Below are 22,681 nucleotides of genomic sequence, written 5' to 3' on the forward strand. Positions count from 1 at the left end.
TTTAATAATATCTTTCTACTAATATATATAAAAGTAAAATGGCAATTTAGCCGTCTCAAATTATATATCATTTTAGTAATTTTACATAAATTAAAAAATATAGTTATTGTTGTGTAGAAAAGAGTAATTATAATTTATTTTTTTTCATACGTAAATCAAAGATCAAACACATGATTAGTCTGGGGTTCAAATCCTAACCACTAGGCCTAAATCATTGGTTAGGATTGGTGATAAATAAGCTCAAATTAAAGAATAATGATTTGACTTAAATTAAGCTACTAGTCCATTTAGGATAGTGTTTTTCAGGTGAAATATTTGAAAATAAAAGTTATTATGGCGCATACATAAAAAATGCACATCATTTAATTATAACTTTTCTATTACTTTCTTTTACATGTGTTTAAATAACATTGTAAAACTTGTGTTCACCCAAGACTTTTTTTATTATGGTTAATATGAAAATTGAGAAGTTGCCTAACTTTGTTTACTACCGTGAAAAATTTAATCATGTGACAAACATTATGACTGTCTGCTAAAGTTAATTAAAACGTATCTATCAAACAAAAGTTAATTAAAACATTTTCTACGAAAAATAGGTTAATTAGGAAATTAATTTGATTCGCGACCGTGTAGGATTGGGGGAGGGGTTTGTTGATAATTTAGGTCGGGTGGTGGGTGATGGGTTCTCTACGTTATTTTGACGAGATCTTTGATTGGATGGAGACTTGTTTAATGTAAAGTTTTAGAAGGTTGTACGAGTTAGTTGAGAACAAATATGTGACGATAGCATATATGTTATCTTTGGGTTGGAGCGTGGGTGGTGAGGCGTGAAAGTGGATGAGGAGATTATTGGTGTGGGAGGAAGAACATGTGAAGGATTGTAGTAGACTGTTAACTTCTATTCAATTAAGAGAAATTTGTAATGTGATTAGAAGCCACTAGCATGATCAAAATATGGGTTGCACGACTGCAAAATCCCTCAAAACATTGATAGTTGTTTGGTATTCATTCCTACAAATTGGACAATTGGGAATAATCTCACTCCAAAATATTTTCATAAGAAAAGTTTCATTCATTTTACGAGGACTTCTAATGCCAAGCCCCACCATTAATTTCATGCATATTGCATAGCTCCCTTGTAATCAATCAAATAAGGTTTAAAAGTTTGATCAGTCTCGCCCCCACAATAAGCCTCTTTAATATTTTTTCCATCTCACCACGTAAAGTTTTTGGCAGCTTTGTATATTACCTTTGGTAGTAAGGAATTTAGTTAGGAACAGACTAAGTGAGGGTAAGTCTTTTGGCCAAGTCAAGGCACTGATATTTCCAACCACTCAATTTGTTTTGAATTTCCCAATAGCATGGAGATCATTTATGAGTTGTAGATCGACGTTCTTGGAGAAGAAAATTTAAGTCTTTTTTTGGTTGTTGATTTTTTGACGTGAGGAGGCTTCACATAATATAAAAATCCAAGCAATGCACAATACAAGTATACAACGATCCAAGAAGAAAATTGTCAGCAAAAAGAAGATGGATAATTTGGGTCCCTATCTACTTGTACGCATATGTTTCCAATAGTTAACAGATTTTAATATAAGTAAATGTTTATATAGTAACAATTAGGGAAATATTAACTAGTGCTTTCAGGATACTCTTTAACGACTATAAGTAGAAAGTATTTATGAAAAAATATGTAATCAATGCATTGAAAATCGAAATATTTGACTTTTTAAAAAAATAATTACTTATTTTAAAATGCTTAAAGAGTGCTCAAGGGGCACTCCTAAACAAGACCCTAACAATTAACTATAAAAAATGTCAAAACACTTTATGTTGCCACTTAAAAATTCAATTTTGGTTTCTTCATAACTTCAATTAATGAAAATTAAATTTTTAACTATTAATTTTATTATTAATAATATTTTTTTAGTAGATAAGTTAAATGACATCTAATCATTAAAACTCGCACACAGTTGGGTTAAGACTTGCGGACAAAATTTAATTACTATTTTTTGTAATTAGCATAATTTATCAATTTTAATCATTTGTTCAATATTTTATTCATATTTTTGGTAAAATTCAATCTTTATATTTAATTTATTTTGGTTCATAGTTTATAGTATGTTGTTAAATAAATTGAGAATAATATAAAATGAGCTAAAAGTTTACCAAGGGAAAAAGAGTGCAAAAATAATATAAAAGTTAACATAAAAAGAGAAAGGAACGAAGCTACATATATTAAAAGTTTTATTATACGTAACTTTAAAAAAAATATTTGTGTTTTACTATATGTCATTTTATAATATCAATATATTATTAAATTTTCTTTTCCTGGCATAAGGGTGTAAAAAAGACTTCCTTTTTAACACACTTTTAACTCCCACTCTCTTATTGAGTGAAAATAACTTGAGTTTCAGATTTTGAAAATAAATCTCACCTAAGTGATGAAATCCATTTGAATTTCAAACAATAATAGATGAAATATGTTATAAAGAAACCTTTCTTAACATTTATCTTCCTATCATACCTTTTAATTAATTATGACGCTATATAAATTATCTTAATCTCTCTTTTTAATGTCATTAATGAATAATGGGGTATAATTTTATAAAATCATTAGTAAATTCTCTTTGAAATACAAAATCAACTACATTTAGGGCAAACAAATAATCATTTTCGTTTTAAAAGTGTAACGAGTAGTCACAATAATCATTCAATGTAGAGAAATTGTAAAATAGTCATTGATTGTACACTTAATTAGTCAAAATAGTCTATGACGAGAACAAATGTTCATGTTTATAATAAAGAAATGGTTACATCATTCATGCCTACTCTTCATTTTAACCCTTCGTGCGTTAACCAACTACTCTTCGACCCTTCAATAGTCCACGGCCATGTCGTTAAAAGAAATATTTTTACATTATTGATTATTTTAAATAACGGAGTGCACAATCATAAACTATTTTATAATTTTGTTATATTGAAAGACTATTGTAACTATTAAAAAATGAAAATGACTATTTAACCGATGTCACCCGAATACGAGTTAAGGAAATATCAAAACAATTTATTTTTATAATAAAATACAGAGGGAGCAGTATTTTTAAGTGTTCTCTACATAAAACAACAAAGAAATAATTATTTTGGTCCTTGAATGTGTAACAAGTAGTCACAATAGTTCTTCAATGTATCGAAATTTCAAAACAGTATTTGATTCTGCACTTCGTTAGTCAAAATAGTCTCTGATATTAAAATGCTCCATTAATATTGTCATATTAGTCGTTCAATTTATATACTTATTGTAACATCAGTTCTTATAAGTACTTACTTACTGTCATTTCAATCTGATATAAAAAGAGTTATCATGAACATTGATAAATTGTTTTAGCGTGAAAGACTATATTGACTAACAAAGTTTACAATGAGAAATTATTTTGAATATTTGATATATTGATGGACTATCGTAATTACTCGTTACACACTCAGAGATGAAAGTGATTGCTGCCCTCTAAAACAATATTTTGGGGTAGTAGTCACTTTGATCTGTGAATATGCAATGATTAGTCACAGTAGTCCCTCAATGTATCAAAATTCCATAATAGTCCCGATTGAGCACTCTGTTAGTCAAAATAGTTCCTGACACTAAAATAATCTTTCAATGTTCACAATAAATCTTTTCATATAGCGACTGAAATGATAATAAGTAAATACTTAAAAAGACTGATATGATAAAAAATAAGTATATTGAATGATTAATATGACAATATTAATGAAACATCAAAGACTATTTTGACTAACAAAGTGACGATTATAGACTATTTTATAATCTTGATACATAGTATTGTGATTGTTATCAAGCATTAAGGATCAAATGGTTTTTTTTTTTGGGAAGGGGGATCAAATGACTACTACCCACAATATTTTTTTGAACCATTTTTGTCGAATTTAGCATAAAAAGAGAAAGGAACGAAGTTACATATATTAAAAGTTTTATTATACGTAACTTTAAATATTTGTGTTTTACTATATGTCACTTTATAATATCAATATATTATTAAATTTTCTTTTCCTGGCATAAGGGTGTAAAAAAGACTTCCTTTTTAACACACTTTTAACTCCCACTCTCTTATTGAGTGAAAATAACTTGAGTTTCAGATTTTGAAAATAAATCTCACCTAAGTGATGAAACCCATTTGAATTTCAAACAATAATAGATGAAATATGTTATAAAGAAAGCTTTCTTAACATTTATCTTCCTATCATACCTTTTAATTAATTATGACGCTATATAAATTATCTTAATCTCTCTTTTTAATGTCACTAATGAATAATGGGGTATAATTTTATAAAATCATTAGTAAATTCTCTTTGAAATACAAAATCAACTACATTTAGGGCAAACAAATAATCATTTTCGTTTTAAAGGTGTAACGAGTAGTCACAATAATCATTCAATGTAGATAAATTGTAAAATAGTCATTGATTGTACACTTAATTAGTCAAAATAGTCTATGAAGAGAACAAATGTTCATGTTTCTAATAAAGAAATGGTTACATCATTCATGCCTACTCTTCATTTTAACCCTTCGTACGTTAACCAACTACTCTTCGACCCTTCAATAGTCCACGGCCATGTCGTTAAAAGAAATATTTTAACATTATTGATTATTTTAAATAACGGAGTGCACGATCATAAACTATTTTATAATTTTGTTATATTAAAAGACTATTGTAACTATTAAAAAATGAAAATTACTATTTAACCGATATCACCCGAATACGAGTTAAGGAAATATCAAAACAATTTATTTTTATAATAAAATACAGAGGGAGCAGTATTTTTAAGTGTTCTCTACATAAAACAACAAGGAAATAATTATTTTGGCCCTTGAATGTGTAACGAGTAGTCACAATAGTTCTTCAATGTATCGAAATTTCAAAACAGTATTTGATTCTGCACTTCGTTAGTCAAAATAGTCTCTGATATTAAAATGCTCCATTAATATTGTCATATTAGTCGTTCAATTTATATACTTATTGTTACAATTCTTATAAGTACTTACTTACTATCATTTCAATATGATATAAAATGAGTTATCATGAACATTGATAAATTGTTTTAGCATGAAAGACTATATTGACTAACAAAGTTTACAATGAGAAATTATTTTGAATATTTGATATATTGATGGACTATCGTAATTACTCGTTACACACTCAGAGACGAAAGTGATTGCTGCCCTCTAAAACAATATTTTGGAGTAGTAGTCACTTTGATATGTGAATATGCAATAATTAGTCACAGTAATACCTCAATGTATCAAAATTCCATAATAGTCCCGATTGAGCACTCTGTTATTCAAAATAGTCCCTGACTAAAATAATCTTTTAATGTTCACAATAAATCTTTTCATATAGCGACTGAAATGATAATAAGTAAATACTGATATGATAAGAAATAAGTATATTGAAGGATTAATATGACAATATTAATGAAACATTTCAACCTCAAAAACTATTTTGATTAACAAAATGATGATTAGAGACTATTTTATAATCTTGATATATTGAATAAGTATTGTGATTGTTATCAAGCATTAAGGATCAAATGGTTTTTTTTTTTTTGGGAAGGGGGATCAAATGACTATTACCCACAATATTTTTTTGAACCATTTTTGTCGAATTTAGCTTAGGTGACTGGTCGCATTTTCTCCTTTTTCATCTCCACACAATTCTCTCTCTCCTCTCACTTTCTCTCTCTACAAATCCATCTAAATTCTTGACTCTTCACTGTAGCAGCTTCATAGCTATGGCTTTCAGAATGGGAGTTGGAGGGGTAAGCTTCCATTTTCATTCTATCAGTTACTTTTTTATTTTTAATTTTCCTTAAGACCATGCTGATTTTGGTTTGATTTCATCGAATGTTGTTGTTTTTGTCGGATTTTGTTGGTTGCATGGCTGATTTTGTTGTTCTTCTCACTACAAATTTTGGGTCTCAGTTTTTATTTTGCTTTGCGGTTGATTCCTCATGTTATGTGGTTTTTCTTGTTTTGAATATATCATATATTTTTCAATCATATGTTTTTATTTTCTTGATTCGATGTTAAAATGTCTCATAAGACCTATCTCAACTGACAATGCTGATATTGTGTGTTAGACCCTTTCGCTCGGAAACGATTGTGAAAGAAAAAACAATTTTAAAGATATTGTAGATGTTGTTTCTCACTTCTTTTTTTCAAAAGAAATTTGTCTACATTTGAATAAAATTTTCTGAGGGCATGTCTTTAGTACTTTGTTGGACTGGTGATTATTAAGCTTTGAAATGACCAAAATGCGAAGATGTATGTTTTGTTTAAATTGCAATGGTGTTAAGAAATTAGGCTTGATTTTGTCAAATGAAATCTTGTGCGGTACTTCATTTTTCGTCATGCATGAAGTTGCTTTGAGTTACAAGTAGCTTTAAGGATGCCCATGTTTGCTCTCTTTCTATGGTGTCAGAAACCTGTGAAGCACATACACCAGACATGACACTGACACCAATGCTAGTAGCAATATATAAGTGATTGAATGTAGTTACATGTGTCAGACACTAGACACCCCTTTGATATGATTATTAAGTGTTGGGATCCGGATCCTCTAAAGCGAGCAATTTAGTTTAGAGTGCAAACTGAGTAATATCAATCAAGTTAAATGTAGATATTGTAGGTACATTATAACAAACCACAAGTTAAAATAACAACCCTTGAGTTTCTGACTTTATACTTTAGTCACTTTAGAGGATCCAAATCCGAAGTGTAGTCATAAACTTCTCTTAAGCTAGACAAGTAGACACTTACTGTCAACTTTGACTTATTTTTTGCACATTTTGTGCCCTGGAGTAAGATATATCTCATGACACGGGAATACTTACAGTTTCCCCTTTTTGATTGGTGATTTAGTTATATTTTCTTGACATAAAGAGCTTTTAAATTAAAAATAAAAAGAAGCAATCGTTTTCTTCAAAATAATGCTCTGCAAAACATGCTGTTTTCCTCATTGCTGGGATTCATTTCATTGAAAGGACTTTAGTATTCTTTTTTGGGGGATTTGATTATATGGTTTGAAAAAAGGATTGGAATTTCGTGTAACTAATATGTGGATTTGTTGTAGGGAAATGCATCTTCTGGGATGGGTGTTGCTGAGCAGAGCGTAAGCACATTTCAGGAATTGCAGAGGAAGAAAGTATATCGCTATGTGATTTTCAAAATTGATGAGAAAAAGAAAGAGGTTGTGGTCGAAAAAACTGGAGGCCCTTCTGAGAGCTATGATGATTTCACTGCATCCTTGCCTGAAAATGATTGTAGATATGCAGTCTTTGACTTTGATTTCGTGACTGCTGAGAACTGCCAAAAGAGCAAAATCTTTTTTATCGCATGGTCAGTTACCTAGTTTCTTGTACAGTCATAGATTCTGTATATTAACTTGCTCAATTTTTCTTGCATTGGTTTTAGTATACAGTGTGTTACATATGTATCTATTGTGTTTGGATGTTGCATGCTTGCATTCAATTCAAGTCTTAAAACACTGATTTATTTTATATATCAAGACAAAAATCTGAATGAGGGCACTGTAATGATACAATTCTCTAGGATATTGTCTTCATTTCATTCATCTATCTTATTCACTTTCATAGCATAATCAATCTATTCTTCATAATGCCTATTCTTAATCTTCATGGGTGTGTGACTCAAGTGTTCAGAGCACGACTTTTTTGCATAATCTATTTAGTTTTATTAGATAGCGAGCATATTGCTAATTTATTAGGGTATATGCCAAGCTGTATTTTCAAATTGAGTAGGGGTAAGTTCTTGAATTGTTTGTATGGGATTAAGCATTACTATAGTACCTTGTTGAACTGGGGACTGCATTTTAGACTTTAAAATCATTTCAAATTCCAGACTCTTGATAAAAAATGCTTTTGATATTTGGCAAAAAGTATTACTAACCACTTGAACCGTTTGCATAAACCCATAGCCTTCCAAAAGGGTTTTTTATTTGACACAACCCTGCTATAATCAACTGTTATTTTACACTGTTTTTAGACCCCTTTCTTTAGTACTTAGTAGTAGTTGGTTGTATTTTTCAGATTTACATTACTTGATTATATTTGTCTGTGTCACCAAATTCTTGTGATAGTTGTCTTTCCTTTCCATTCACATGAATTATTGTGATAGGACCGGGGATGAGAATGCGGGCCCAAACAGGCAATTAGTTGATCAGTTGTCCAAATCCATTGTGTGGGGTGTGATGTTAGAAGAATGTAGGAAATGGAGGGAAAATAATGTGACGTGGCAGGGGATGGGGAGTGAGCAAGTGTGTTGTGTCGTGCGACCATCCTATTATAAGCGGGTAGGAAGGAGAGAAAGGCAGGCAGTGTGATGTACTGTTTCTGTTTGGCCAGAGAACTGTATTTTATCTGAGAGGAGCCTAGCTATGTGGGTAGAGGAGGATTCATCCCTTTCTACAATTTACTTTCGTTACCATCAATAATATTCTGCAATTGTTTTTCAGTCTTCCAAATTACTGTTAATTCTGTGTGTTTGGTATCGGGTTCGCTTCATACTGTGTCACAGTGGCTACATATGGTATCTTGAACTATCTCTCAACCCTTTATTTATTTTTGTGTTGATTTTTCTTTTGGGTGTTTAATTAGTTTATATAATTTAGGCATCATGGTCTCAAGATCGACAATCTTAAAAAAAACTTGGTTTAAACTAGTATTGCCAATAGCAGATTGCAAAAAATAGCGGTTTGTTCAAATTCTGTTACGCTACAATACTTTAATGTCCCTATTTTCTGCTTGCAGAGAAAATTCACTTTTTTTTTTTTTTTTTTTTTTTTTTTCTGCTTACATATGGAGAGGTCATCTCTCTCCACACTACTTTGCAGAGAAAACTCGCCTTTCATTTACCATGTTTCGTTAAACCAGAGGAAGTTATAATTTGACAATTTTTTTGTTGCCTTTATCTTGCTTGAGTTTACTAATGGATTATTGTTTTACAGGTCTCCTTCCGTAGCTCGTATTCGTCCGAAGATGCTTTATGCAACATCAAAGGACAGGTTCAGAAGGGAGCTGCAGGGAATCCACTATGAGATTCAGGCAACAGACCCAACAGAGATGGAACTCGAAGTCCTCCAGGAGCGTGCAAACTAAGCACCTAAACAAACTGAAAGGGTTATGTCTAAGTGGTGTAGTTAGGATATCTTAGACCTCAAGAAATGTTTTCAACAAATACCCTTTAAGTAGTATTATTATGGTCTTGTCTTCTCTGACATATTTCATATAAGTAGCTTAGTTCAACTATTCAAGTAAATAACATTCACCTGTGAAGGCTGATACTGATATGGGTTCTTGCCTAAGAGACCCCTCTGCAGAGGAATTTTAGCTGTTCCTTATTGCCATATGATGGTTCTCAGGTGGAATTAATATGCTTATTTTATGGATATTTGAACTTAAAGTATGTATTTGGTGTGTCATATTTGTTGCCTGTTTCTTATTCTTCTAGCTAATATATTTTTGTCCCACATCGTTAATATCAACTATTGTAATATTGTTTATAATAAGCTAGAGTGAACATAGTGCAACACATGGATTGAGACGATGTGGATGGGCCCATGCTAAGTGCTGGGCTCAGGAAAGTCCCCGGGCCCAATCTGCAGAAATGCAGGCCTGGAAACAGGTAAATCTTTGAGCTGGGGCTGGTTTCACACTTTCGGGTGTGAGGGCTGAGACAAGTGTGGAGCCTTTGCCAGTGCCGCCAAAGAAAATTGGCCGATTCATACAGTCATTCACATGGATGGTCCTTGCGACTAACAGAACGGGGCTTATGTCTCCAATCCAACAATTTTTTTTTTGGAATATTTTGAAAGAACACATTAATCATATTTCTTTTGTATAAATCATTCTAGACTTAAAAAGATCAATTAGTTAAAAGATTTCGTTTTTCTGACATGCTAACTTGTGTCCAATGACACATGTTAAGGAACACAAATGATATTAAGTATTGAAAAATGCAGTTTAGAGCGTACGAGGGATTTACACAAGTCTTAACCATGATACAGAAGAAAATGGTGAAAAAACAAGTATTGGAAAAGTCGTATTATAGAACCCGCGGAAGGGATGATCCTCCTCCACTTGTCCTTACTCGCTGCTTAGCAAAAATAAAATAAAATAACTAAAATTTTAGTTTTTGTCGCGTCCATTATCCCCTAGTTTATATTATCCTCAAACAATTTTACAATCAAACACAATACAATTAAAATTGTTCTACATTTTATTTTTAACACATCAAACACACTCTAAAGAGTTTAACAACTAAGTAAAATATAGAAGATCTTGTAAAAAAAATATAAAACAAAGAAGGACTAAATTATTATTAGTTTAATTTTTATACATTGTTAGTCTAAACAAAATTACGCTTAAAAAAGGGTTAAATATGTTTTTAGTCCCTATAAAATTACAAGCTTTCCAGTTTAATCCCTACAATTTTTTTATTCACTTTTAGTCCTTATTTACATTTTATAGGGACTATTTTGGAGAAGTAAAAGTGTTCATTTTTTGTAATAAAGTTTCAAAATAGTGACCATTCTTACAAACTACAATATTATGGAGGGCTAAAATCACCATTAAAATTTTATACGGACTAAACTTTAAAACTTGTGATTTTGTAGGACTAAAAACATATTTAACCCTAAAAAAAATACTCCCTCTATTTCATTTTTAAGTGTCATTTTATAATTGTACACTCAAATTAAGGAAGTCGGTTTTTGATGTTTTATTTTTAGGCTAAATTGCATTTTTGGTCCCTTAACTATTTAGGTAGTATCGCTTTGGTCCCTTAATTAAAATTCGATTTATTTTGGTCCTTTAACTTCTCCCAGTTACACATTTTTGTCTTTTCCGTTAGTTTTAATTCAAAAACGTTAGCTTTTCTTCATCTTCTTCTCATCTTCATACCATCTCCATCAACCTTCAACAACAAGAACCTCAGAAAAATTCCAGAACAAAATGAAGAAAACCTAACGTTTTTGAATTAAAACTAACGGAAAAGACTAAAATGTGTAACGGAGAGAAGTTAAGGGACCAAAATAAATCGAATTTTAATTAAGGGACCAAAACGATACTACCTAAATAGTTATGGGACCAAAATACAATTTAGCCTTTTTTGTTACTATTATACGCTCATTTTAATCAGGCTTACATAGGTAAAAGGTCCCTGTAAGTTCGCGAGATTTTGGTTTTCGTCCTTGTAAGTTTTTTTGTTGCGAGACAACCCCTGTATTTACGAAATGTTTTGACATTCGTCCCTGCCGTCCAATTTCGTGAAAAAAACGTTGAGCTGGCTAACAGAGGCTTATGTGGCACTTCATGACTTGGCATTAGTTGATGAGTGAGTTAATATAGGGACTAAAACCAAAAACGCATTTTTACATAGGGACTAAATTAAGAAAAACGTAATCTTCAATTTTTGAATTTTAAAACATAAAAATCCTTTCTTCTTCCTCTCACTCTCTCTCTCTCTCTCCCCCTGTTCTTTCTTCCTTCTTCCTCTCTCTCTGTTCTTTCCTTCTTCTTTCTTTTCTTCTTCTTCTCTCTCTCTCTCTCTCTCTCTCTCTCTCTCCCTCCCCCTCTCTCTCTCTGTTCTTTCCTTCTTCAACAAAACTCAAAACTCATCTCCTTCAACAAAAATCAAGTGTGTGAAAAAGCTTAGAAGTGCGAGGAGGAGGAGCAATAGATGCAGGAAACTCAGCTAAGGTTGTAAATCAGTCAAGTGTGAGGAGGAGTAATAGATGCAGGAAACTCAAGTGTGTGAAAAACAAGCATGGAGCTGGAAGTAATGCTCAGGCACCATTGGTGATTGAGAATGAGGATGCTAAAGCCAGTCAAAATCCGACAAAAAGGCCTAGAAGTTCTGGTATTGTTATACAGGTAAACATCAAGCATGTAAACATTCATGATATGCTCAACTATGGTGTATCTAATTTTGATTTTAATATGCTTAGGTCCAACATAGCTACACTGATGCAAATGTGATTGCAAAAAAACAGTCTCAGCCTTCTCAATTTACTGTAGTTGAAGCTACTTCTCAAGTTCAGTCACAACCTGCTCAAGCCACTCAAAAACAGTCTCAATTTTCACAGAAAGGAGGTGGAGCTAATGGGGAAGACACAGAACCTACATAATAGATGCAACTAGGCTTTTATTTTGCTATGAACATGTCTAAATTATGTCTAAGTTATTTTGCTTTGAACATGTCTACTTAATATCTAAGTAATTTTGCTATGAACCTTTTCATGTTTTGATGTAACCTGACTTTTGTTAATAGCCATATCTTGTAATTTACAATCAATTTGACAAGTTAATGTCTAACTACTTTTATCTATCTGCTTGTTAGTACTTAATCATGTTTTTTTTTTTTTTTTTTTTTTTTATCAAATTCAGCACACAAAATACTATAAAGGGCAACAAACAAACATCATTCCATTAACTCAATTAAACTATTACAACCCATGTTTCAATTATAATCAAACTCCAAAGGAAATAAACCAAACCATTACAAACCAAAATACACAACTTGAACATTGTTGAAAGGAGGAGTAATAGATGCAGGAAACTCAAGTGTGTGAAAAACAAGCATGGAGCTTTTAAAATTCAAAAATTGAAGATTAAGTTTTTTTTTTTAATTTAGTCCCTATGTAAAAATGCGTTTTTAATTTTAATCCCTATACTAACCACAATCATCAATTAATGCCAAGTCACAAAGTGTCACATAAGCCTCCGTTAGCCAGCTCATCGTTTTTTTCACGGAATTGGACGGCAGGGACGAATATCAAAACGTTTGGTAAATACAGGGGTTGCCTCACAACAAAAAAAACTTATAGGAACGAAAACCAAAATCTCACGAACTTACAAGGACCTTTTACTTATTTAAGCCTTTTAATCAATCAATAAGTTTATATTTTTTTGCACACCCTCTCTCTTTCTAATAATTTTGATGTGCTATATCCTCTCATGACAAACAATTGTCGGTTACTCTCTCGCTCTCTCCAACAAATTGATGGAGTCTTTTATTTTTCCATCATAATTCTTTTTCTATTTTGCACTTAATTTTTTACAATGTTGCTGATCTTATTTATAAAATTTCAGCTCTTCGTGAAACTATTTTATAAAATTTCAACTCTTCGTGAAACTATTATTATAGGTAACAAAATTTTATTTAAGTTTTAATTTGCGCATAACAAAGAACAAACTTTGTTTTAAAAAAACAAACTTAAATTTTCTAAGTAGATAACATTGATTAATTTTATTCTTAGTTAAATATAACATTAATTAGTTTTATTCTTAGTTAAATATGCATTTTAAAAAACTTTAGCCTTTCTTTTTTAATACTCGTATTTTTTGTTAAATAATCTCATAAAAGGGTCACTTTTTTTTTTTTAAATGTGACAATTATTATGACACAATACGTTACGTAGTTTCATTAAATGATAGTCTGATTGAATTGTTTGTAGAAAATAATGGTACCAAAACCATTATATTGTCCAGGCTAGCCTATAATTTCTCAATTATTGTTACCAAAAAAAGAAACTTTCATTAAATTATCATTCCTCAACAGTTAATAACGTACAAATGCTGGTCTTACTAATATAATGTTAGTTGAAAAATAATCTCACCTCACATTCATGGAAGTTGCTAGTAGCCCCTGGTAGTGACATTGTGACATGTTACATGTTCTTATCCTTTTGTCTTTGTTGAAAAATAAAAACCATCATAATAATAATCATATGTGTCTGTTCCCCACTATAATCAGTAAACATCCCTCTCCTTCCCATGTGATCTTCTCCACGTGATCATCATGCACTAATCACACCCTTACAACACACTCAATCATATCTTTCATGCGTACATACACTGCATGTTATTGCTACCTTTTCTTTGATAAGATTTTGGTGCTTTCTTGTCCCTTATTTTCAACTTAGATAAGATTGTGATTGTCTATACTAATTATTATTTCATAATATATCTTCCTTATCTTAGTTCTCAAGTTCAAAGATTAGGTTTGCATCACTTTGCAGTTAGTTCTTTATTGTTTATGATTGTGCTTGTGCCTCCTTTATTATGATTATTCTTTAGTTAATTATGTTCTTTTTAATTTGATGCCTTCAAACTTGTGAAAGGGACACGTGGGCTGAGTAGGTTTTGGTTTTGATACCTTCCAGATAGCAAAGTAGTATGCAAGTTGGGCATCAAGATAAGCTATAAGTACTTGTTAGGTCTATTTTTAGCAGTGAAATTTGAGGTTCTTATTCTGTTCTGTTATAGATATGTTCTTAACTTTTTTGATAAAATTTCAGATCCAACCTTTGTAGCCAATTTTTAGTGTATCAATCTTTATTCTTCAGATATTTTATGTTAGAGAGAAACCATTTTTGAACTTTTGAGGTGAAGTTTAGAGCTTTGATCTTGCAATAATTTTTTTGAAGCTTAGATAGAATATGCGCAGCAATAGAACCATTGTTTGGTTTAGAAGGGACCTTAGAATTGAGGACAATCCAGCACTAGCTGCTGCTGCTAGGGATGGTTCTGTATTCCCTGTGTTTATATGGTGTCCTAAAGAGGAAGGACAATTTTATCCAGGAAGAGTTTCAAGGTGGTGGCTGAAGCAGTCTTTAGTTCACTTGGATCAGTCCTTGAAATCACTTGGTTCGAGACTCGTGTTGATCAGAACTGAGAGTACTCTCAATGCTCTCTTGGATTGTATAAATGCTATTCAAGCTACAAAAGTTGTGTTTAACCATCTCTATGGTAAGTAGTGCTGTTTATAGGGTAGTTTGTATGACATTAGACTTCTGTGCTAAATGATTTTGCTAATTTTGATTTGATTCATGTTTGGTTACACGTAATATTTTGGATCTCCAAAAGTTGAAGAATCAAGCCGGCTTTTACTATTAGTAACATAGAGGAAGATAAGATTACATAGCAGAAAGTATGAAGTATTTGTGTGAACTGTATTTTGTTTGTTGAGACACAATTGCATGTACGCAAAGCTTTGCATGTTTAAGGCATTCTATCAATGCTATTTGACTAATTAATTAGTTTTTCAGAAGGCAGCTTTGATAAATCGAGATACTAGAAATAGAGTTCAATAGAAACGCACTGTTAAATTATATAGTTTTACACTGACATCCAATGCTTCATTTTGCCACACAACTGCAAAATGCTCGATTCTTATGGATGTGACTGTAAAACTAGTTTACATCGACAATGCATGTCCCCTTTCTCTTAAAAGTTACTAGAATAAACAGAATTTGACTATAATTAACAAAATAGCTTCCTGATATGTTTCGTTACATTTCAATGCTAGTCAGATGAGCTGACCAACATTTTGTACCATGATTGTATTATCAGATCCTGTTTCACTTGTTCGAGACCACAACATCAAAGAAAAGCTAGTGGAACTTGGCTTATCTGTGAAAAGCTATAATGGGGATCTGTTGTATGAGCCTTGGGAAGTATATGATGAGAAGGGACATGCTTTTACAACCTTCGATCCTTTTTGGCAGAGATGCTTGCACAAGCAAATGGAACCTGTTTCGCTTATTCCTCCTTGGCAATTAATTCCTGCTGAAGGTATGCACATTAACATGATCTTATTATTTTTATTATAATATAGTTTTTGGTTCCGCATTGATAGCTTTGTTGGTGAGCTAAGAACGCCAAAGAAGTTTTACGACAGAGGTCGGAACCTAACACAACTACTAACTTACTAACATTTTCCTACCCAAAATGAATGCATCATCTTTTTGCTAGAGTATCATCGATAGTTATTCTGATACAGTATCAATATGAAAACTAGCACCAATGTGATCAAATTCTCTTTTGCTGTGTATTACAGGAAATGTCGAGAAATGTTCAATAGAGGATTTAGGTCTTGAAAATGAATTAGAGAAACCAAGCAACGCGTTACTAGGACGAGCATGGTCTCCAGGTTGGAGCAATGCTGACAAGGCTTTGACAGAATTTATGGACAAGCAGCTACTTCACTACTCCAAGAATAAGCAAAAGGTTGGTGGAGACTCCACCTCGCTGTTATCCCCGTATCTCCATTTCGGAGAGTTGAGTGTGAGGAAAGTTTTTCAAATGGCTCGCATAAAGCAGATATTGTGGGGAAACGAAGGCAACAGTGTTGGAGAAGAAAGTGTAGCTCTTTTCCTTAGAGCAATTGGACTAAGAGAGTACTCGCGTTATCTTTGTTTCAACTTTCCGTTCACTCACGAGAGAGCACTTCTTGGACACTTGAGTTTTTTCCCTTGGAATGCTGACCCGTCTAACTTTAAGACTTGGAGACAAGGTAGGACTGGCTACCCTTTGGTTGATGCAGGAATGCGAGAACTTTGGGCTACAGGATGGATGCATAACCGAATCAGAGTTATAGTTTCAAGTTTTGCTGTGAAAATGTTGCTTCTACCTTGGAAATGGGGAATGAAGTATTTCTGGGACACACTTTTAGATGCAGACCTTGAATGTGATATCCTCGGCTGGCAGTATATCTCAGGAGGCTTACCAGACGGTCACGAGCTTGAGCGCTTGGATGATCCTGAGGTTTGTCTCATTTTTCTTCAATAGTTTGTTTGTGCATCAATCAGATGTGACCATCTTGTATTCAATAATTCATTCAACATAACCAGTATCACACATCACATTGTGCTATAACGTTTGATTTTACTGCTGCAAAATTCATTTGTTTCTTTAGTCCCATCCTCATGTGCCAATTTTTTAGATCTGGGTAGTTTGATTACAATTAACAGCATAAATTAAGTAGAAAATAATTTTGTACACAGTAGCAAAAACTTTATATGGAAAAATTTATCTTTTTTCTTTTCTTACTCCAATGCTTTTATATCTGGCAAAATTTATCCTTTCATATTAAACTTCACCACTCGTTAAATATCTAATTTGCTTTTAACACAGATTATTGGATGTTTTGATTTTTTGCTTAGATGCATTTCCCTCGTAGGCCCTGTTTGAATAAACGAACTTACTTAAGCGCTTATTCACGTAAGTGCTTATATATAAGCTATTTCTATAATTAAAGATATAATAAATTTAAACCATTTTCATATATGTTATAAGCTATTTTCGTAAACTATCTTGGAGATCTTATGGAAATAAACAGATAACAGCTTGTGGACATGTTATAGGCTGTTTCCGAAATCTCTCCCAAATAATCTCACAAAAGTGCTTATGTCAGTCGATAAACTCAAATAAACCAGTCCAAACAGTCCCGAAGTGAGATTGGTATTACTTTTTCGTATATAGGAAATAAGTTTTATTAGGCTTGTTTGTTGGACTAAATGTTACCAAAAAGATCCTCACAACATGAGTAAATACCGTGACTTCTCTAATTTTGGTGTCATTGTTTGTCCAGATTTTAGGATCTAGGTTTGATCCAGAAGGAGAATATGTAAGGCAATGGCTACCTGAGTTGGCGAGAATGCCAACTGAGTGGATCCATCATCCTTGGAATGCACCACTTAGTGTGCTTAGAGCATCAGGAGTCGAGTTAGGTCAAAACTATCCGAATCCAATAATTGATATAGATATGGCCAGAGAAAATCTGACTCAAGCCATATTCAAGATGTGGGAAATTCAAGCAGCATCAAAAGCTTCTGGCTCTGAAGCAAGGGATGAAGTTGTTGCGGAAAGTGAATATCTAGACATTCCAAAAGTTGTCCTCCTTAAGGACAAGGCTCCATGTGCTACTATTTCAGCTAATGATCAGAAAGTGCCAGCATTTCAGGATCCTAAGAATGAACTACCTATTAGGAAGAGAACAAAATGTTTTGAAGAGAAGAGAAAGAACAAGGAAAATTCGGTGAATCATGTGAAAGATAGTAATGTTTCAAGCTCTGACCATGAAGACACTTGCTCTACAGCTGACTCTTCACGTAAGAAGCAGTGTAGTACAAGCACCTATTCATTTTCTGTTCCACAACAATGTTCCTCATCTTCAAATCTAAAATGGCCATGGCAAGAACAGACTGACATGGAGCAAAGCTCAGGGAAAGATGGTATGCGTATAAGAGTGAAGACTCATTTTAGTGCCTGAGAAAAACTATGAGACTCTATTTAGTCCACGAGAAAAATAGCAAGTAACTTTTAGTCCATGAAGAAAATAAAATGAGACAATTTAATCCTTAGGTTTATTTTTTTAGGGACTAGAAGTTGCTTTATTTTTCTCAGGCCCTAAAATGAGTCTTAACTCTTTACCGTCATAATACTTGTAGTACTTTCTACATCACTGTGTTTCATAATGAGGGTTTTCTTACACACTCTATTTTACACTTTGTTGGACTTGTATGCTACTGATAATAATAATTTCCATTTTCGTGCAGGGGCGACATGAGGTTATGATGTCCTTATTTATAAATCCAGTAGCAGCTGCAGTGCTCCTGGGAAGAAAATGGTGCCATAAATGAACTGTTTTCTGTGGCTATATTCTCAATAAAATGGTTTGAAATCTAATTGAAACAATAGCCAACATTGTATATTATTTACTTGTCCGAATGAGAAGTCCATAAACATTTTGATAGTCTTGTATACAAACTTCGTAAACTAATCTAGTAGACAATAAGTTATTCTCACTAGGCATAAGTCTCGGTGCTTTTGCCTTGTTTTTTTAGAACTTGATACCTATGAAGGACAGATGAAAACACAGTACTGACACGTATACGTGCCGGTAATGAAATAAAAGTGATTAAATGTAACCATATATGTCGGTAGCGTTAGACACTAACATGTGTCAGATACTAGACACATTTTCGTATACATAAAGTATCGGTGGTATATAGTCAAAGTCTACATTGGAGCCTTAATAACATACAACTTATTCAGGAAATTCCTTTATTGGAGCCTTGATGGGAACTGATCATTGGAGCCTTTCAGGAATCAATACGGCTCCAATCTTATTCAAAATATTTATTTCACAGCTCCAATCTTATTCTTAATACTTATTTTACAGCCTGAAAGGGTGCAAGGAAGAGTTACCATCAAGGCCTTTTGTAAAATAATGTGCCAAGACTTCTTTCAAAGTAGTGTCCCTATAGATTGGTGGATTTTCTTCTGATAGCAATTCCTTTATTGGAGCAACAACCTTGGATGTAACCTCCTCTGATGATGGGTTTACAAAGAAGCTTGCTATGGAAATTCTAGGGCCAATATTTTTGGATAAAACCCGGTGATAAACACTTGTGAACATGTCATTTGTTATAAGCTGCAAAGGAGAATGATAAATGTATATTCATTAAATATCACAACTATATATGTCATGTCACAAAAAAGTGTTTACATTTACCATCACTTACCTGCATAAGATCACCAACGTTTACAACAAGAGATCCATGCAGTGGAGGAACATCAACCCATTGATTCTGATGAAGAACTTGAAAACCACCAATCTGGTCTTGTAGAAGAATTGTCATGAAATCAATATCGGTGTGCTTCGAAGTTCCCATAGTTAATTCGGGTTCAGGGCATGCAGGATAGTAGTGACACAGAAGAAATTGTCCATATGTTGAGAGCAATTTTGTAAGATAAGAAGGATGAAGGCCTAAAGCTTCTGAGTATAGCTCAAAGATTGTAAGGCCTAAAGCCCTTACTTTCTTTGAATATTCAATCACAATGTCTCTGCCAATGCATAATCATCTCATTAAAGGCACAAGAAAACAAAAGTCATAACTATTGAACACATATTGGGTCTTGTAAGATAAGAAGTTCCCTATGATAACAAGTTATGGGTCATGTTAAGTGTCGTTCAAGCTATGCTAACAAGTTCCCTATGATAACACATATTGAACACATATTAGGGCATATTGCGAGAGTGAATTCTGTATTGAAATTTTCAACTCTCTGCATGTTAAGTGTCGTTCAAGCTATTGAACACATCTTAAATAAATCATCAAGTGTTATCATTTCAAGGGAAAATATTACTTGTTGACTAAAATGTCCATAGTGTAGTAGGAGTTAGGTGGAAGGCCTAATCTCTATAGAGCGATTGAGATACAAATTAATAAGGTGTTATTCTTTTTTTGGTTACAAAAATTTTAGGGTGAGGGGATGATGCCCCAGTCCAAGGCAGGGAAAACTTTCGGGCTCAAAAAACACTTACAAAGGTAATTACATTTGCCTCCCTCTAAAGGCACTAGTAAAGTCTAGCTGCCTATTCTCTTCCGACTAGCTCTAAAAGCCCGTTCTCAGTTGATTCAATAGCTGCGCTTACAAGAGATTCCTCTAAGCTCTAGAGAACGTCGAATCATCATCCACTCCTCAACAAAGAGCCTATCTTTGATAGCACTGGGATTAAAGACCAGCTTCTGAAACAAGAGCGGACTCACTCACATACTGGATAGGTGGCTCGGAATTATAGTGCGTTCCTCAATCGAAAGTAAAATCACCAAGCAAAAGGTAGGAATTGGGCACCGGAGAATGGAACTTTGACAATCCGGATGTACTTCTGCTGTCAAAATGAGAGTTTCAGGCACCTTCTGGGCGATGTCGGAACCATGTTCTATAAAGATCCCGCTACAGCCATTCCAGACATCAGCTTAGGCGCGAGTAACAGACCCCTATGGGGAAAGATTCCTAAATAAACTCTTTCGGTCGGCTTCGGTACCTATTGATGAGGAGATGCCTACATTCTCAAACTATGCCGGTTCGATTTCTAGATCCTAGAAACAAGGGATTCTTTCTCTTGGGTCTTCGGTTCAGAACGAGATACAAATTAATAAGGTGTTATTCTTTTTTTGGTTACAGAAATTTTAGGGTGAGGGGATGATGCCCCAGTTCAAGGCAGGGAAAACTTTCGGGCTCAAAAAACACTTACAAAGGTAATTACATTTGCCTCCCTCTAAAGGCACTAGCGGGGCTCGAACCTAGATTCTCTCGAATTCAAGACCTGTCTTTTTACTACTAGACCAAACCTTTAGAGTTTAATAAGGGTGTTATTCAGTAAAATAAATAATACTCTCTTAATATTTTAAAATGACAAATAATTTTAAACAAACAAGGTTTATTTTTGAAGGAATTTTAAACAAACAAGGCTGTTTATTTTGTTAAAAATTTTATTTTTTAAAATTTGTGTTAATTATTTTTATAACAAATAAATAAGAGACCTTTGAATTGAACGAATGCATTTTCTAGAAAAAAAATAAGAATGTTGAAAGTTCACGTCAAAAGTCTCTCATAAAGTTAAACACAAATTTTAAGAAATAAAAATAGAAAATGTTTTCACAAAGTAAACAAGTCATTATATTTAAAATATAACATTTAACATGAGACAAAGGAAACTTTAATGTTAGAATTTTGTGCCTATCTTTTTTTTTAAAATTTACAATTGACATAACCATTGAGCATTAATGAAAAAATGTAAGTTCTACATTTAAAAGAGATAAATATTTTTTTTATTTTTTTTAAGGAAGATAAATATCTTATTGTTTTTATAATAAAGAGTCTCGCTCACCTTATGAGTAGATTTTGTAAAAATAAATTAGTTCGAATTCATCAAAACCTAAGATGATATCAAACTTGATTCAAAAAATATAAAACAAACGTTACCTGCATACTTGTGGTATTTCTTCTGGATTAGGAGGATCAGGACTAGTAAAAAATGCAATTGTGTCCCTCCAGTTAGCAGCAGGGTCCCTAAAAAGGGTACCATTAGAAAAATATCTGACTTTCTTACTTGTATCCCTTGTATAAAATGGTTTCCTTGCATCAACTTCTTGTTCATGAAACCTACGGATTGCGCTAGTCATCTCATCCAAAACACTAACCGGAATACCATGATTAATCACTTGGAAAAATCCCCACTCCTTGCATGCACTACGAATTTTGTCAACTACCTCAACATGCAAACATGGATTAGTGTTCATATCTTGAAGGTCAATGATGGGGACACACAACTTTGAAGATGAGTCAATTTGTAAGATAGTTTCATGAGTGTTGTTTTTCAGGCTTGATTTAGGAAAATGGAACATACGTGGGATCTTTGTCACGCATGTTCCAGATTCTACGAGGCCTTTTACACCAGCTTTTGATTCGTCAAAAGCTTTCACTTCAGCTATTCTGTTATATGTGGAAGTGGTGGAACTGTTACTTGCCTCTAACTCCATGACTAGAAAGTAGAAGAAAATGCAATGTCCTATGTTTGTGCACTTGAATTTGAAGTCAATGATGATAATTTGTAGCTTAAAATATAAAAGAAATTGAGAAGTGAAAATGGCCGCCAACATTGAAAAATAGGTACATTTTATATTCTATGAGCTAGTGGAATTTCTAAATGATCAAAAGTCAAATACAATTTAAAGTAATAACTAGATGCTAACTCGGGTAGAATTTGATAACTATTTTAAGTATCAAGGCACATACACTTTAAAACGACATAGATAATTAAATTAGATGGTTTCACGTGAAGTAAATCATCAAATTAGTCTTTGACTTTGCAAAACACTTTTAAATAGGTCATTGACATTATGAAAATTTTAAATAGGTATTCGACTCTATTAAAATACCAAGTTGGTTCTCAAATTTAATCATTTGCCATCAATTTGGTTCTTTGTATTCAACAACTTACCGTCAATTAGA

At 32.8% G+C, this 22,681-nt stretch overlaps 3 protein-coding genes across 3 annotated transcripts; 2 read left to right on the top strand and 1 right to left on the bottom strand.

Moving 5' to 3' along the window:
* The first annotated feature begins 5,616 nt into the window (after positions 1 to 5,616).
* LOC25484450 (actin-depolymerizing factor) lies at positions 5,617 to 9,549 on the top strand. The gene is made up of 3 exons (XM_013613278.3): positions 5,617 to 5,836; positions 7,150 to 7,415; positions 9,043 to 9,549. Exons 1-3 carry the CDS (start codon positions 5,810 to 5,812, stop codon positions 9,191 to 9,193), a joined length of 444 nt encoding a protein of 147 aa, XP_013468732.1. The 5' UTR covers positions 5,617 to 5,809; the 3' UTR covers positions 9,194 to 9,549.
* A 4,275-nt stretch (positions 9,550 to 13,824) lies between these two features.
* Positions 13,825 to 18,694, top strand: LOC25484452 (cryptochrome-1). The gene is made up of 5 exons (XM_013613281.3): positions 13,825 to 14,845; positions 15,449 to 15,670; positions 15,936 to 16,642; positions 17,469 to 18,111; positions 18,436 to 18,694. Exons 1-5 carry the CDS (start codon positions 14,536 to 14,538, stop codon positions 18,444 to 18,446), a joined length of 1,893 nt encoding a protein of 630 aa, XP_013468735.1. The 5' UTR covers positions 13,825 to 14,535; the 3' UTR covers positions 18,447 to 18,694.
* A 67-nt stretch (positions 18,695 to 18,761) lies between these two features.
* LOC11418387 (1-aminocyclopropane-1-carboxylate oxidase homolog 1) lies at positions 18,762 to 22,272 on the bottom strand. Its single transcript, XM_003591753.4, has 3 exons — positions 21,653 to 22,272; positions 19,405 to 19,726; positions 18,762 to 19,313 (listed from the first exon to the last, which is right to left on the bottom strand). Exons 1-3 carry the CDS (start codon positions 22,207 to 22,209, stop codon positions 19,056 to 19,058), a joined length of 1,137 nt encoding a protein of 378 aa, XP_003591801.2. The 5' UTR covers positions 22,210 to 22,272; the 3' UTR covers positions 18,762 to 19,055.
* Positions 22,273 to 22,681: the final 409 nt, after the last annotated feature.

Source organism: Medicago truncatula, chromosome 1 (assembly GCF_003473485.1).
Source record: "Medicago truncatula cultivar Jemalong A17 chromosome 1, MtrunA17r5.0-ANR, whole genome shotgun sequence".
In the NCBI taxonomy this organism is placed as follows: Eukaryota; Viridiplantae; Streptophyta; class Magnoliopsida; order Fabales; family Fabaceae; genus Medicago; species Medicago truncatula.

Bases quoted from the DNA above. Each gene is read 5' to 3' on its own strand.
- LOC25484450 (XM_013613278.3), top strand. From the start codon at position 5,810: ATGGCTTTCAGAATGGGAGTTGGAGGG. The intron at 5,837-7,149 runs GTAAGCTTCCAT...GATTTGTTGTAG, and splicing joins TCAGAATGGGAGTTGGAGGG to GGAAATGCATCTTCTGGGAT. The intron at 7,416-9,042 runs GTCAGTTACCTA...ATTGTTTTACAG, and splicing joins AAAATCTTTTTTATCGCATG to GTCTCCTTCCGTAGCTCGTA.
- LOC25484452 (XM_013613281.3), top strand. From the start codon at position 14,536: ATGCGCAGCAATAGAACCATTGTTTGGTTTAGAAGGGACCTTAGAATT. The intron at 15,671-15,935 runs GTATGCACATTA...TGTGTATTACAG, and splicing joins GCAATTAATTCCTGCTGAAG to GAAATGTCGAGAAATGTTCA. The intron at 16,643-17,468 runs GTTTGTCTCATT...TTGTTTGTCCAG, and splicing joins AGCGCTTGGATGATCCTGAG to ATTTTAGGATCTAGGTTTGA.
- LOC11418387 (XM_003591753.4), bottom strand. From the start codon at position 22,209: ATGGAGTTAGAGGCAAGTAACAGTTCCACCACTTCCACATATAACAGA. The intron at 19,727-21,652 runs GTAACGTTTGTT...ATGCATTGGCAG, and splicing joins GAAATACCACAAGTATGCAG to AGACATTGTGATTGAATATT. The intron at 19,314-19,404 runs GTAAGTGATGGT...TCTCCTTTGCAG, and splicing joins ACGTTGGTGATCTTATGCAG to CTTATAACAAATGACATGTT.